Source organism: Tetrao urogallus, assembly GCF_951394365.1.
Source record: "Tetrao urogallus genome assembly, chromosome: 1".
Lineage (NCBI taxonomy): Eukaryota > Metazoa > Chordata > Aves > Galliformes > Phasianidae > Tetrao > Tetrao urogallus.
Window position 1 is genome coordinate 24,230,636 of NC_136813.1, and position 13,969 is coordinate 24,244,604.

Here is a 13,969-nt window from a genome sequence, read left to right on the forward strand (position 1 = left end):
TCAGCATGTCTTCAGTGGTAAGGAAAGGGACACTTCCTGTCAGCTGTGGCCAGATATAACAGTATAGCCATATGTCACATTTCCACTCCATGTTCAGCATCCACAGAACAGGACTGCTCTTGATGTAAGTGTTTTCCGTGGCAGTGTTTGTTCGGGCAGGATCCTATTACCATGCTGGAATTGCTTTTTTCAGCTGGTAGGGCAGCAGAGGCCTTACCTGTGCCCAAAAACAATCCCTTGTTTCACAATGCAAGGAGTTAAAAAAATGTCAGCTTCTGCAGAATCGGTGGCATAAGTATCTCACTTGCTACTAAGCAGAGTGTATCTGACATGGTGATCATGAAGATAATAAATGTAGAGATAAAAATGCATTTTCAATTACTTTTCAGAGCTTTTGCCTTGAACAAGAATATGCTTTCCTACTAGATTTTTGTGTTGGAGACTGAGACTCATAATCAATAACATGAATTTGCATGCATTCTCTAGCAGAGCTGGGAATGGACAACACTTGGTCCAGTGCTCAGATTTAGAAAGTATTGAAGATAAATCAAACAGGTTTCACACATGAATTGACATCGTACATCATTTCATATACTATTCCAAAATAAATACTCTTCCAAAAACACAAAAGCAACCGTTTTGCTTAGAGGACAAACTCTTCTGTTCATATTTATAAGCCTCAATTATATCAGATGTGATGCTTAAAATTAGTCATCCTGTACTCCTGTAAAATATAAGAACTTCATTTTTTATTGTATTAATCATGCCGTTATTTATCAGGGAGAGAGCATTTTCAGTGGGTATAACAGTTTAAAGACCTCACACACTGATACACAATTAGAGGCAAAGAGCATAGCCTTTTGAAAAATATGAGATGTACCCATCATTTTTTTTTTCTGAATACTGAAAATGAAACAGATAACTGATCTGTCTTAGCAGTTTGCTCATCCTGTGCACTTTTTGGTGAATTTTCAACAGTCTTTTGTGAAATTTACACTATACAGATATCAGCTGTTGTAAATAATAACTGTCCACTTAATCAGTACATCACTCAGAGAGCCTCAAATAGGCAATAAACAGTAAGTTTTACTCTAAGAACATCTATCACACAAGAGATCCAAGAAAAAGGAAGGCAGAGAAGAATGCCAGAACGCCTCCATAGGTCCAGTAGGAGCTCGTGAACTTACTTAAGCACAAAAAGAAGGTCTACAGAGAGTGCAAGTAGGAATGAATTACCTGGGAGGAATACAGAAAAGTGGTCTGAGCAGGTAAAGAAAGCTAAAACCCAGAAAGAATTACATCCAGCCAGGCACATTAAGAGGAGCAAGAAGAAATTCTACAGGTGTACCAGTGATAAATGGAAGGACAGGGAAGATGCGGGCCCTCGCTGGAAGGAAAATGGAGACCTGGTCATAAGGGATACAGAGAAGGCTGAGGTGCTCAACGACTTCTTTGCCTCAGTCTTCATGGCAAGGACTCTAGCCACACTGCCCAAGCTGCAGGAAGCAAAGGAAGAAGGAAGGTCCATCTGCTGTAAGTGAAGATCAGGTTTGTGACAGTCTAATTCTATTTGTGAACTCTATGGGAATATATTCTATATGTGATTCTATGATACTCTCACTCTTTGATTCAAAGGAGTTGGTTAAAATGGCTTCTTACACAGCTTGAGATGCTGAAGTGATTCAAAGAAGGTAAGATGCATCAAAAATATTAGCATAGTGATTTGATAAAAGAGAAATACAGAAAAGCTGTATTTTAGAAAAACCTATATTGAAAGATTTAGGAAATGAAAGCAAAAGTTTTGTATCAAAATGTTCTGGTTACGTTTGGAATCCTTTCAACCCCTACTCAGAGCTGGGGAACCCTGTTGCAGGTGTCTGAAGGAAGTAAGTTACACTTGCATTACTTGGTTCGTCATTACATACATTGTTTTGATTGTCTACCAACACTGAGGTTCTTTAAAAGTACAGGATAGTCATTTGGGTGCAACATTGCACATGCAGTAAAAAAAAAAATTAGCTGCAGAGTCAAAGATAGTACTTTAGGAGCTGTGATGATTATGATGGGCATGCAAGCTCTAATTTGGAGACCGATGGATGCACATTAACATATTTTCATCTTGGAGTCTGATTACCACAAGCAGAAACTATCTGGGATTAAATAATTATAATATCTTGTAATTAATATTAGTCTAAAGTGAGTAATTGGCCATCTCCAATGCTTTGGAAACGAGCATTTTCAGTGAATTACTTGCTTTGCTACCTGGAATGGTGAAATGATTGTTTTATTCCAGTCACTTTATGATGAGAAAACCTTGCCCATCCACCAACTTTAAATGACATCTCTTCCCACATCTGAGCCTTTTTCTTTCAGGCAACATGCCAAAATTTCTTTTATTGAGATTTCCAAGAGTTCGCAATCAGAAACCTTCTGTGAGAGGAGGAAGCTGTTGAGCCAGTTGATCACGTCTTTACTTATCCCTGCCCCTGATCAGCTCACTTTTGTACCCTTGTGGGTAATCATCAGATGACATAAATAAGTTTCCTATGTTGCTCTATACAAATGGCAGGGCTGCCATAGGAACAGCTGCAGTTTAGGGACAGTAACCAGATACTTGATGGCTGTTTCCTACTTTCAGCCAAAAGGATCTTGGCAGTTCAGAGACTGCTTCCATGTATATGGGGTAGATGGTGACAGGAAACTCGAAACAGCAAAAGTAGAATGCTGATGAGAGCAGCCAGTAAAAATGGGCTTGTTATCTTGGATGTGACAAGATCTTTGAGACAGATGCTAAGAAATGCTTTCATTTCTTTTCAGCTGTGATTTCCTTGCATTTGAGACCATTTGTAATGCAAATATTTCATCTTTAGAAGCAATTGCTGTTGTATTATGGATTTACGTTGAATACATAGGAAATGTGGCATGTCACATGATTTTGCAAAGAAAGACCGCTTTACTGGAAGAAATTTCAAGCAGTGCTAATAAAAAGTCCACGAAATAGGTGAGAAAATGAATATATCCAACGTTACGTGATCATATTATGCCATTCAGTTTTAATTTCTAATCAAGTTGCACTTGTGATTTTTTAGATAAAAAAAATTAAAATCTTGTTCTTCAGCATTTTTTCTCCCTAATTTTAAGTAATACTTTTCGTGCAGTCCTGTCCTCTAGTTTTACATGGTAATTACAATTTTCTTAGGAATGGTAACTTCTTACTGAAAAACAGGCAAAGACTAAATAAAATAAAACTTAACATTGTACAAACAATATTAAGTATTGGGTGTGATTTGCCTTTTTGAAAAATACTATAGTAAAAGAATTATTAATGATTAAAAGAAAAAAAAAAAAGGAAAAAGGAAAAGAAAAAAAGAGATTGCACGAGTCAAGGAGAAGAAAAAAAATTAGCTGCAATCTTTTGTTTGCTCTTATTCTGGTCTGACTTCTTCTCATAGCTGCAGCAGATTCGTGAGCAAATTAAGCATCATTGTTCAGCCTGAAAACCATCAAGTACAGAAGAAAAGAAGCCTAATTTGTTACCTTAAATATTTTGCTGAAATAAATAATAAATATAAAGTTACCTTTGAAAATGCAACAATTTTCAAAGAGATTGTTGCCAAGTACAAGGAGTTCATTACAAAATCCATGAGGTTCCACCAATCATGAATGTAGTCCTGTAGTCCACCATCCCACATCTGTTTAATTTCGCCCCAGATAAAGCCTGTAAATAGAACACAATTCATTGAGCATGAACACTAAATAAAAAACGTCTGCAACTATTCTAGACACTTATCTCACAATAGATTGAGTTTCCTTACTTTAGTTACACAGGGAAGGTGGATGAGTGCTCTAAATTACATATCTAGTCAGGTGAAATTTTTATTTTTCAATTAATGCTTCTGCAATTAACTTTTCAGGTATAATTACTCATAAAAATAACTAATCTGCTTGTACAAGGGAATTTTCTTTGGCTTTCTTCAATCCCCTTTTCCATCATATTCTAATAAGTATAAAGAAGGTCTCAAAACCAGTCATTACTGCCAAGCTGTCCTCATTATCTATCGCAATAGAGTTCAACTGGAGATTGAAGGAGCCAAGACAACTCATTAACTTATTTAAATAAAACAAACACTGTAAGGGATAGAACTTCTATCGTTTGCTGCCAAAGCTGAAGTAAAGTCTGCCTTTCCTGTAGGAAAGAAGTTTCTTATATTGAAAATATTTTGTTGATTCCTTCCTTTGGGGTCTAAAGGCATAGAAACTTTGTTCAGGTTTGCAAAACAGTGGGAAATCTTGCAAGTTGTCTGACACGACCTCAATTCAACAGCTTCAGAAACAACTGTGTGGAGACTCCCAAGTGATGCAAACTGTAAAATCTCTCTGAAGAGCCTACTCCAAATATTGTATTTACTGAATGGATTCATATTGCATACATATAAAATATGATTTATTGCATATGTTGGCAAAGAAGAGCTGCTTTGCTCTGCATTATATGGAATGATAAAACACATAAACAATGGCATATTTAGAGAAATACTGCATATTACCAACAGGTCTTTTTGTAGTGCCAGTAGAGTTTTTACATTTTTTCTGTTAATTATTTGATTAAAATAATTTCCTACTTTTGTGCTCATTGAAGAGATAACATTTACAGTAATTAAGGCCAGCCTATAACATATGGATGTTGAGATACAGTTAATTCATCATGGCTTTCCTTCAGCTGCTGATCATGTGTTCTTTTAGAAAGTATCAAACAGATTTCATGCAGGATCCACATCACTTTAAGTCATAGCTTAGCTGACTTTGAACCTTGAAATTCTGTCTCAGTGCTGACTGTAAGGGTAAAGGAGGTCAAATGGGGGGGATAGATGGGATGCGTACAATTTGATTGTGTAGTGTTTTGCATTAAATCATTTTGTCTCCTGATTGCTTTTCAAAGGAAAAAATCCTTTCCTCTCTACCTTGTCCCATCAGGTCTCAGACACACATTCCCATTTTGTTTCTGCAACTTATCATCAGAAATCAGGAGCCTCAGAAGAATCTGAATCATCTAATAGGTCCAGCAACTTTTATTTTCATACAGCTCTATTTCAAACACATCATCATCACTATTTCACCTGCCTGCATAGTTGTAGGAACATCCATTATGTGTCTGCTGCTCCTACTTTTTGCCCAAGCACCATCACAATGGGAATACACCTTCAAAAGTTTACTAGGCAGGCTCATAAATGCCTGCCAGTTTCAGCTTGTACAAAGCCTTAACCATCTGCTTTTCAAAGGGCTGCACACTCCTGTCACAGAGTACAAACAAGACTATAGAAGATCTGTCTCTCTCTTCCCTCCAGACTACCCTCCGGCATACAACATGTAGTCCATATACTTGCAAATATTCTTGCTTGGTCTTTTGCTATGCTGTAGGCACAACATCTTGAGCATCATCAGGCCATAAAAGCAGTGGTTTTGTGTGCTGTAATATACTCATCACATTTCAAACTCTGCTTTGAATTGGTCCTGCTCAAACTGCGAAAATGCACATAAAATCCAGTGTGCCACAGGAGCCTGTGGTGGGGCTCAGAAGAGACCTGGAGACTAAGACTTGCAATAGAGGTATGATCCCTAAGCCTCGTTGTTAGTGAACAGATCCTTGCCAATTCTTACTATGCGATCTTGACACTAGGATGACTCCTGTCACTCAGAAAGCAGACAGCTGCATTGATAAAAAGCTTCCAAATTTTAAAAAATAAAATAAAATGAAATGAAATAAAATAATAAAAAAGCTTTATAAAAATAGAATACAACGACATAACAAAAAAAAAATAATCTTTTCTAATTCATTGCAGTTAAATATTTCCTTTAAAATGTGCTTAGAGAAGGAGTAGGTTGGGCTGATCAATAAAATAAATACTTAAAGACTGTAAGTTCATTAAAGTCTTCTGCTGAAGTACTCCATGATTTACAACTGCCAAAGACATGAACTGACATAAATGCAACAGGGCTATTCTCTGTAAGGCTGTTGTTCAGCATCACATACTTTGGTAGCACTGATGGAAATACAGAATTATGTACAGACTGAAAAATAAATGCCATCTAATGCTTTGGCATAGATCTTTTGTTTTGTGAATGAAAAGCCACACTCTTATTCCAAACAGTTCCTTCTTCTCTGAAAATGAAATATATTTATAAAGTTGATGTTAAGGGAAATACTGACCTATTAAAGATTTCTAGTGGAACAGAATAATGTTAAAGTTGTTTGTCAGTGAAAAATTGTGAATACAGTTTGATATCGTAATATTGGTGATTTTATTTTATTTTATTGCTCCAAGACTACATATCAGTTTTATTCTGATGCAGGGATTGTTCTTTTTAAGCAAATGATTTTGGAAGTCCTACATTATTTTTGGCCATGCTGGAGATTTGATATATTAATCATTCTTGACATCCAAATATGTAAGTGCGAACTCCTTAAATAAACACAGTTACTGAAATTTTATGGGACTCCAGAGAAGCTGACTCTAACTGACCATAAGGGAGCAGATCGTCTCCATTAAGCGATAATTAAGTGATAAAATTGTTCTTTTCTGTTCAACAGCTGACACAAAGCAGATTCACTGTGGCTGGGGATGAGATTTTTCTGACCTAATTTTAATTGTCTGCAGTGCAAACAGCTCCATCTGAGGTAGCCACCTTGGATTCCCTTTAAATTCAATGGAGAGAGAGGGTATCTGGCACAGATACAGATTCTGGACTACAGATATCTACATATCAGATGAATCCTAGTCTCGCAGTCTACTCCTAATGTAGAAATTAGGGAAAAGATCTCATTAGGAGTTCTTCAATGAAGTGGAATTCATTTAGATTCAGTATTTTTAAAAATGGCACTGCTTTTGAGCAATTTCCATGACTTGAGACTCAGAGTCTGGGTCAAGACTTTAAAAGCTTTCAGGGCCGTGATACTGAAGTGGGATTTGGAGGCATGAGATTCTGTACCATGTATTGGTACTTTTCTGCTTTTAACACAGCTTTTGGTGTCAGGTGTTCAGGTTTGAAATGAATATTCCAGCAAATGGATTTTATACTCGTGACAAGCATGTGTCCATATCCATATGTGAACAATAGCATTTCCCAGGCAAGTCAGATACCTATTATTCTCTTCAAATGAGAATCTTGGGAGACACAAAGTCCTAAGATGAATTGCCAAAATCTGTAACTCCGTGTCAATGACATCATGGAAGCTGAGTTCAGTCTTTGGAGATACCAGGTCTCTATGGATAGGTGTTCTGATGGGTATTGAAATAATGAATGCTGGAAGAACTGGAATGTTCTGTAAGTCCTCCCAAATGCACATGGAGGGTTTTCCTAGAAAAGGTCTTTCTGCAAAACCAAAGACTTCTTGAAGGCCTAGTAAGCCTACATGATGGTTCTACACTGGGCAAGGAGCTTCCAAGATTCCAAGCTGCATGGTTCAGAGTTAATTTCTAGTCACAGAATCACAGAATCACAGAATCACCCAGGTTGGAAGGGACCTCAAGGATCATGTAGTTCCAACCCCCCTGCCTAGCAGGGCCACCAAACATACACATTTAGATCAGGTTGCCCAGGACCCCGTCCAACCTGGCCTTGAACACGTCCAAGGACGGGGCATCCACAACCTCCCTGGGCAGCCCGTTCCAGGGCCTAACCACTCTCCTTGTAGAGAACTTCCCCCTAACGTCCAACCTAAATCTTCCCTCCTTCAACTTGGATCCATTTCCCCTAGTCCTGCTATTGTCAGCCCTTTTGAAGAGTTTACTCCCCTCCTGGGTGTAGGTTCCCTTCAGGTATTGATAGGCTGCAATGAGGTCGCCCCTCAGCCTTCTCTTCTCCAGGCTGAACAAGCCCAACTCCCTCAGACTGTCCTCATAGGGGAGGTGCTCCAGCCCCCTGATCATCTTAGTCGCCCTCCTCTGGACCCTTTCCAAAATCTCCATGTCTTTCTTGTACTGAGGGCTCCACACCTGGACACAGTACTCCAGATGGGGCCTCACAAGAGCCGAGTAGAGAGGGACAATCACCTCCCTGTCCCTGCTGACCACCCCTCTCCTGATGGAGCCCAGGATCCCATTTGCCTTTCGAGCTGCCAGAGTGCACTGCTGGCTCATGTTAAGTCTCTCGTCCATCAGGACCCCCAGGTCCTTCTCTGCCAAGCTGCTCTCAAGGACCATTCCTCCCAGCCTGTACGGGTGCCTGGGGTTCTTCCGGCCCAAATGCAAAACCTTGCACTTTGCCATGTTGAACCTCATTAGGTTCACCCGAGCCCAGCTTTCCAGCCTGTCGAGGTCCCTCTGAATGGCATCCCTTCCTTCCACCGTATCAACCGCACCACTCAGCTTGGTGTTGTCAGCAAACTTGCTGAGGGTGCACTCAATTCCCTCATCAATGTCATTAATAAAGTCACACATCCAGAGATTGTGAAATGCTGTTGTAGATCATAAAAAGGAACTTTTTGCAAGAGGGAGAAGTCAGCATGAAGAAGCCAGGTCTTCTCTTCACAGAGTCTGACACATGCCAATTTTGTTTTCTTATATTCACTGGGAGAATCAGCAGCTAAGAAAATAATGCATTTTTTCTTAAAGAAAGAGACACACAGAAATCAAGGAAGTATTTTCTCTGTGACCTTACATAGTCTCTCTTTCTACTTGGAATATTTAAGAGTATCTGGACACAACCTGACTTTATTATCTGAGGAGTCCAGTCCTCATCATCCTGTTTTTATCATTTATTTCCATGTAAATTATCAACACTATGCAGCTATTCCACCTCATTAATCAAGGATTTAGAACAAGATGCTGAAGACATTGAAACATTTATTGTTTATAGCTTAAAAGCCAAGTAAAGAAAGAGAAATAATAGCATGGATATTTTGAAACAGGTTGGCACTATACAAATTAATGTGAGTTAGTATCTTCTCGTTTTAATGGAATTAAATAGACTTAAATACAGGGCAGGAATCCTGCAGACCACATGAAGACCTGGGAATTACAAGCAGCATGGAGACATTTTGTGAAGCACTGTGAAGTATTACAAGTAAGCTGATGAATGCAACTTGGCTGTAGTATAGTTTGACTGATAATTCAGCTTGATTGTGAAAGAAAGTTATGATATTATTCTGAACTTTGTTTTAAAAAAGATTTATGGTTTAGTAGCTAGTTTTGCCCTTACCTTTCCTGTGAAAAGTTTAGAGTTCTGTGCTATTTTTGTTCCTTACCATTTAGTGATGGGAAGAAGAAGGCTCTCCAGAGTCAGTCTCTGCATGCCAAGTACAACAACAGCCTTTCAGTATGTTTTCACAGGGCTGTGAAAGTAGTTAACTGACAAACTCAACTTTTCTCTGCAAATTACTCTAGAGTTTTTACAGGTATAAGAAGTGAGATGCTAAAGATCTAATGCTCCCAGAAACAAGGGGAGGTAATTCCAGGGAATTCAGTGAGCTTTAATAAGGCTTGAAATCTCTCTTCTGTTTTACACGTGATCTGACAAACTGATTTCTACGGAAGGCAGATGACGGTGGCAAGAGGAACAGTGAGTTCTTCTGGTGTAATTCTAGGGCATATTTTGTTAATGAAATACAGCTATTGCAATGAAACATGTATGAATTTAAAAGCAACCAGCAACCAGGGTGGGTTGGTTTTGGTTTTTTGCTTTTTTACACAAGTGCTTGTAACAATAAGACAAGGTCTAATGGCTTCAAACTGAAATAGCATGTATTTCAATTAGATATAAGGAAGAAATTCTTCATTATGAGAATGATGAGGCACTGGCACAGAGAAATTGGGGATGCCCCACCCTTAGAGGCATTCAGGTTGAATGGGGTTTAGAGGAACCGGATTAAGTGAGAAATGTCCCTATAGCAGGGAGGTTGGAACTAGATGATCTTTAATGTCCCTTCCAATCCAAACTATTGTATGTATCCTATGCTTTCTTCTAGGCATAGGGAAATGGACTTTTGTGGAGCGTGTCTGCGACCTGTATAAGGTCAGGCCACAAGATGGGAATGGCATAGCCAGAGATGCCGTTCTCCCAGCTCTCTTCTCAGGACAGTGATACTCAAGTAACCTGAATCTGGGACTACTGCAGATTAAATTATCTGAACATACATCTCAACACTGAGAATATTTCATATCTAAAATCAGTTTACTCTTTGTCCTCACTTTCTTAGCTACACAATTCAACTTCCCCTCAATGTGGAAGCAGTGAAAATGAGCTTCTTTAATACCTCTGGAGTACAGACAAAAGGTAAAGAAGAATATAAAGAATACGGAGCATTGAAGTTCCACTCTATCAAAGCTGAATCCACTCATTGCTGATTATTTATCAACAGTACATTTACTCATGTGTTCAAGGAAAAGTATAATTTCCAAAAAACACTGATCACCTGCAAATGAAACTAGTCTAAGCACAACATTAACTATGACATTATATATATACACACACACATATATATTTTACATACAAATATGAGCTATGCTTCAAAAGTAGTGCCTCCTATTTTTATAATATTGTCCCATGATGTCAGAGGCAGATGTTGATGGTACAGCAGTAGAAGCTGAACCTTCCTCCCAGTATTTGTTTACATTTTGTTGCCTTGTGACAGAGGACAGCACAGGATCTGTCTGACAGAATGGCATCTGACATGGAAGTGCATATGAAACAAAGGTCTTCAAGGCTGAAAAAATTGCACCCAATGACATTAATTGAGGCTTGCTAAATGTTTACAGGGAATACAGTGGATGTGAGCACAGTGAGGAGTTGGCAACACTTTTTTAGAAACAATGCTGTAATAGCAAATGTCACCTACATTGGTGCAGATTTTCTCGAGCGTGGCATGCAGGATCCTTTTCATCACTGGCAAAAATGCATAGCTAATGATTGTGACTATGGTGAAAAATAGTTCTGTGATAGAGCAAATATTCTGGACAATCAGAATTGAACAGCCCCTTGAGTATTTATGGATTAGTTTCATCAAATATCAGATTGTTCAGCTGTTTAAGTATTTATTCAGAAATTTGTCTATATAATGGGATAGCTGATCCCTTTACCTAGTATCTTAAATGGGAAGAGGTCTGGCTTTTCCAGTACTCTCATGAATGCTAAAAGGAAACATACGCAATTAGCAGTTACTTTTTTTTTTTTTCCCCTGAAAATCTTCTGAATTTCTTTAGCAAAATGTTGTGAAATGCAAATCAATTGTGGTATGTTGTCATAATGGAATTTTAAAGGAGATTTAACTTACTACATCTAAACTTTATCAGACCTTTTTCTTCTCCTGTTATTATTCTTCTGTAAAACACAATTTTGGTAAAGAACAGAAATATAAACCAAGAAAAAATAACCCGTGGTTCACACAGAAATAAACTGCAACCCTAGATTAACTGTTATGTTCAGTTGGCCAAAGGGGCCATAAAATTACTTAAACTGATAAACTTACTCATCCAATCTGTTCATCTTCTGTGTACCTAAGCTTTCCTTATCAGTGGACTGTAAACATAGATTATGTAGTTGTCACAGACTCAAGGAGCATGGAAGACTGTATTTTTGGGATAGATCATGTGCTTAAGCAGAAATATCTAGTGTTATGTTAGATGTTCTGAGGTTATCAAAGCTGCCTCTTCATGTATTGTTAAAAAAGGTATGGGTTTCCTGTAGGACATTTATCATGGATACATCCAAAAAATATTAGATTTTCAAAGACTTCAAAATTTATGTCAGTTTCCACTTTGTAGGCATCTGAGCTGCTTTCTTTTAATGTTGACTTTGATTTAACCATTTCATGACCAAACTTGCTAAATGCCTGAGTTTAGAGTAAGGGATTATAGATACTTCAGTATGGAGATACAATACAAAAATTCTACACATTTCTGTGTTTGAATTCTGCTCTAAAATTATGTTGTAGAGAGAAAATTATCCATCCAAATGCCTAGGTCCATTCAAGTACTTTTGCATGAGGGTCTATAAATCTGTTTAAGGAAAAAATATATTCGCATTTACTGCCTGCATATCTGTTAAGCTCTCCATGTTTACACAAGGAGTGGACCCACGCATAATGCTATGCATTAATCACCATGACTTCACTGAAAATTTCTGGCAAGCAATCATTGAAGTTGATTTAAATCTTTCTTAGTTGCACAAAAATATTGTGGAGAGGGTAAAAAGCAAGGCTTACATCTTAACAAAGGTAGCATTAACTTATAAAACAATACGTATCCTAGAAGTAGAGTCCTGCAATCTGATACTTATTAACATATTGTATCGACATATATCTATATATTCTTTATTATTCCCAGTACTAGTTGCATTTTCTTGGTGTTGCTAGAATAGTATGATGAATACTCCTATCATGAAGTTAGTGAAAAGAAATAAAGTTTTCAAGTATATTCAAGATCCATAAAGTAAGACAAGCAGTGCAAGAAGAATAAATTAATGTATAACTTGTCTATGAAGCACAAAAAATCCTTCGTAGCACTTCTCAAAAGCACTTACATCCCTGCATAGAGAAGTTTAGCATCATATGAATCTCTAGGCAAGTCCAGAAGTGGATATTTAGGGATGTCTGAAACAATTCATCCCCCTCTCCACTATTAATGAGCATGTAAGAATTTGGAGATCTCTTGAGAACACTCTTAACCAAGAAGAGTACTAGGTCAGGAATAATGCTGTGTGGGAAAACATTCACCTTCTTGATAAAGGGGAAACTGAAGAAGGAGATAAAAAAGAAAACCAGCCAAAAAACAAAATAAAATAAAACAACCCAGCAACAAGAATAACAGAAAAAAAAAATCTATAAAAAACCCTCACAGTCTATAGCACCTTTAGTGGGGGATCTACAAGGAAGCAAATTCATAAAAGCTAGGCCTTATGCATACACTGTTTTATCCTGATCAAGTAAAGAATTTTATCCATACCTAGTGATGATTCCAGTGTAGGGGAATGTATCCCTGCCTTTGGCAGAGGGGTTGAAATTAAATGAGCTTTAAAGGTTTCTTCCAAGTAAAAGTGTTCTATGATTCTGTGATTCTGTGATCCTTAAGCTATGTGATTATGAAGTCCAAATATGAAATATTTGATTTTTAGAGGAGTAAGCACAATGTCATTTCACTGAAAATGGGACTGAGGCCGAAGAGAATCTCAGGATACTGCCAAAACCCATTTCCATCAGCAAAATCTTGTGATGGTAAGAAAAAATCGGATCACATTTAATATCTTTTTATACTTGAATACTTGTCTTTACATGATTATTTGATACTATCATATAAAATCAGAGTTCTCATTTATAAATATTGCCTAGTGGGAAGGAAGTTTTCCATAGCTAATATAAGTGTATTCAAATTGAGCATTCCATGTATCTTTGTAGTTAGCCTGTGTTGAGCAGTAGTTTGTAATAAATGGCCTTCCATGGTCATCATGTGCATTATCCCTTGTGTCTGAAGTTGCATTCCAGCTTTGTCAGGTATTGTCCTCCACTGTACCGTATTTATCACTATTGGCTACATACTGTTTCACTTTGCTGGCTGTATTAGCTTTTATACCTGTTCCATGGAACTTATCAACTTGTATAATTACATTTTGTACACACTTTTTTCTAACAAATTTAGAAGATGATGTGTGTTGCCACCTTTATGACTCCTTCATCTGAAGTGTCTTGCTATGCAGTTTGGATGTGCATTGTGTTCAGTACTAACAATAGTGTACGTTCCCATATATTCTTCATAACAGTTTGTTGACAAAAGCACAACCACATGCTCCACAGATTCCTACAGTCTAATAATTCATACAAGCTACTGGCAGAAAGAAAAGGATAGGGAAAGTATTATTCCAGAGACCAGTCACAATGTATTACTGCTCCAGGCACTGTTTTGAATAAAATAGTTGCAATGCCCATAAGAGAGTAAAAGCATCATGAAAACAAATTTGCCTTAAAAATTGTCCTTTTTTTTCG

General features: G+C 37.6%; 1 protein-coding gene across 1 annotated transcript in view; it reads right to left on the bottom strand.

Moving 5' to 3' along the window:
* TRPC4 (transient receptor potential cation channel subfamily C member 4) overlaps positions 1–13,969 on the bottom strand; it is a gene marked incomplete at both ends in the record, with an annotated part of 90,206 nt that overhangs the window by 18,664 nt on the left and 57,573 nt on the right. The window contains one exon of the mRNA XM_079542044.1: positions 3,579–3,718. Within this exon, the coding sequence (XP_079398170.1) occupies positions 3,579–3,718 (140 nt within the window). The remainder of the gene's footprint in view (positions 1–3,578; positions 3,719–13,969) is intronic.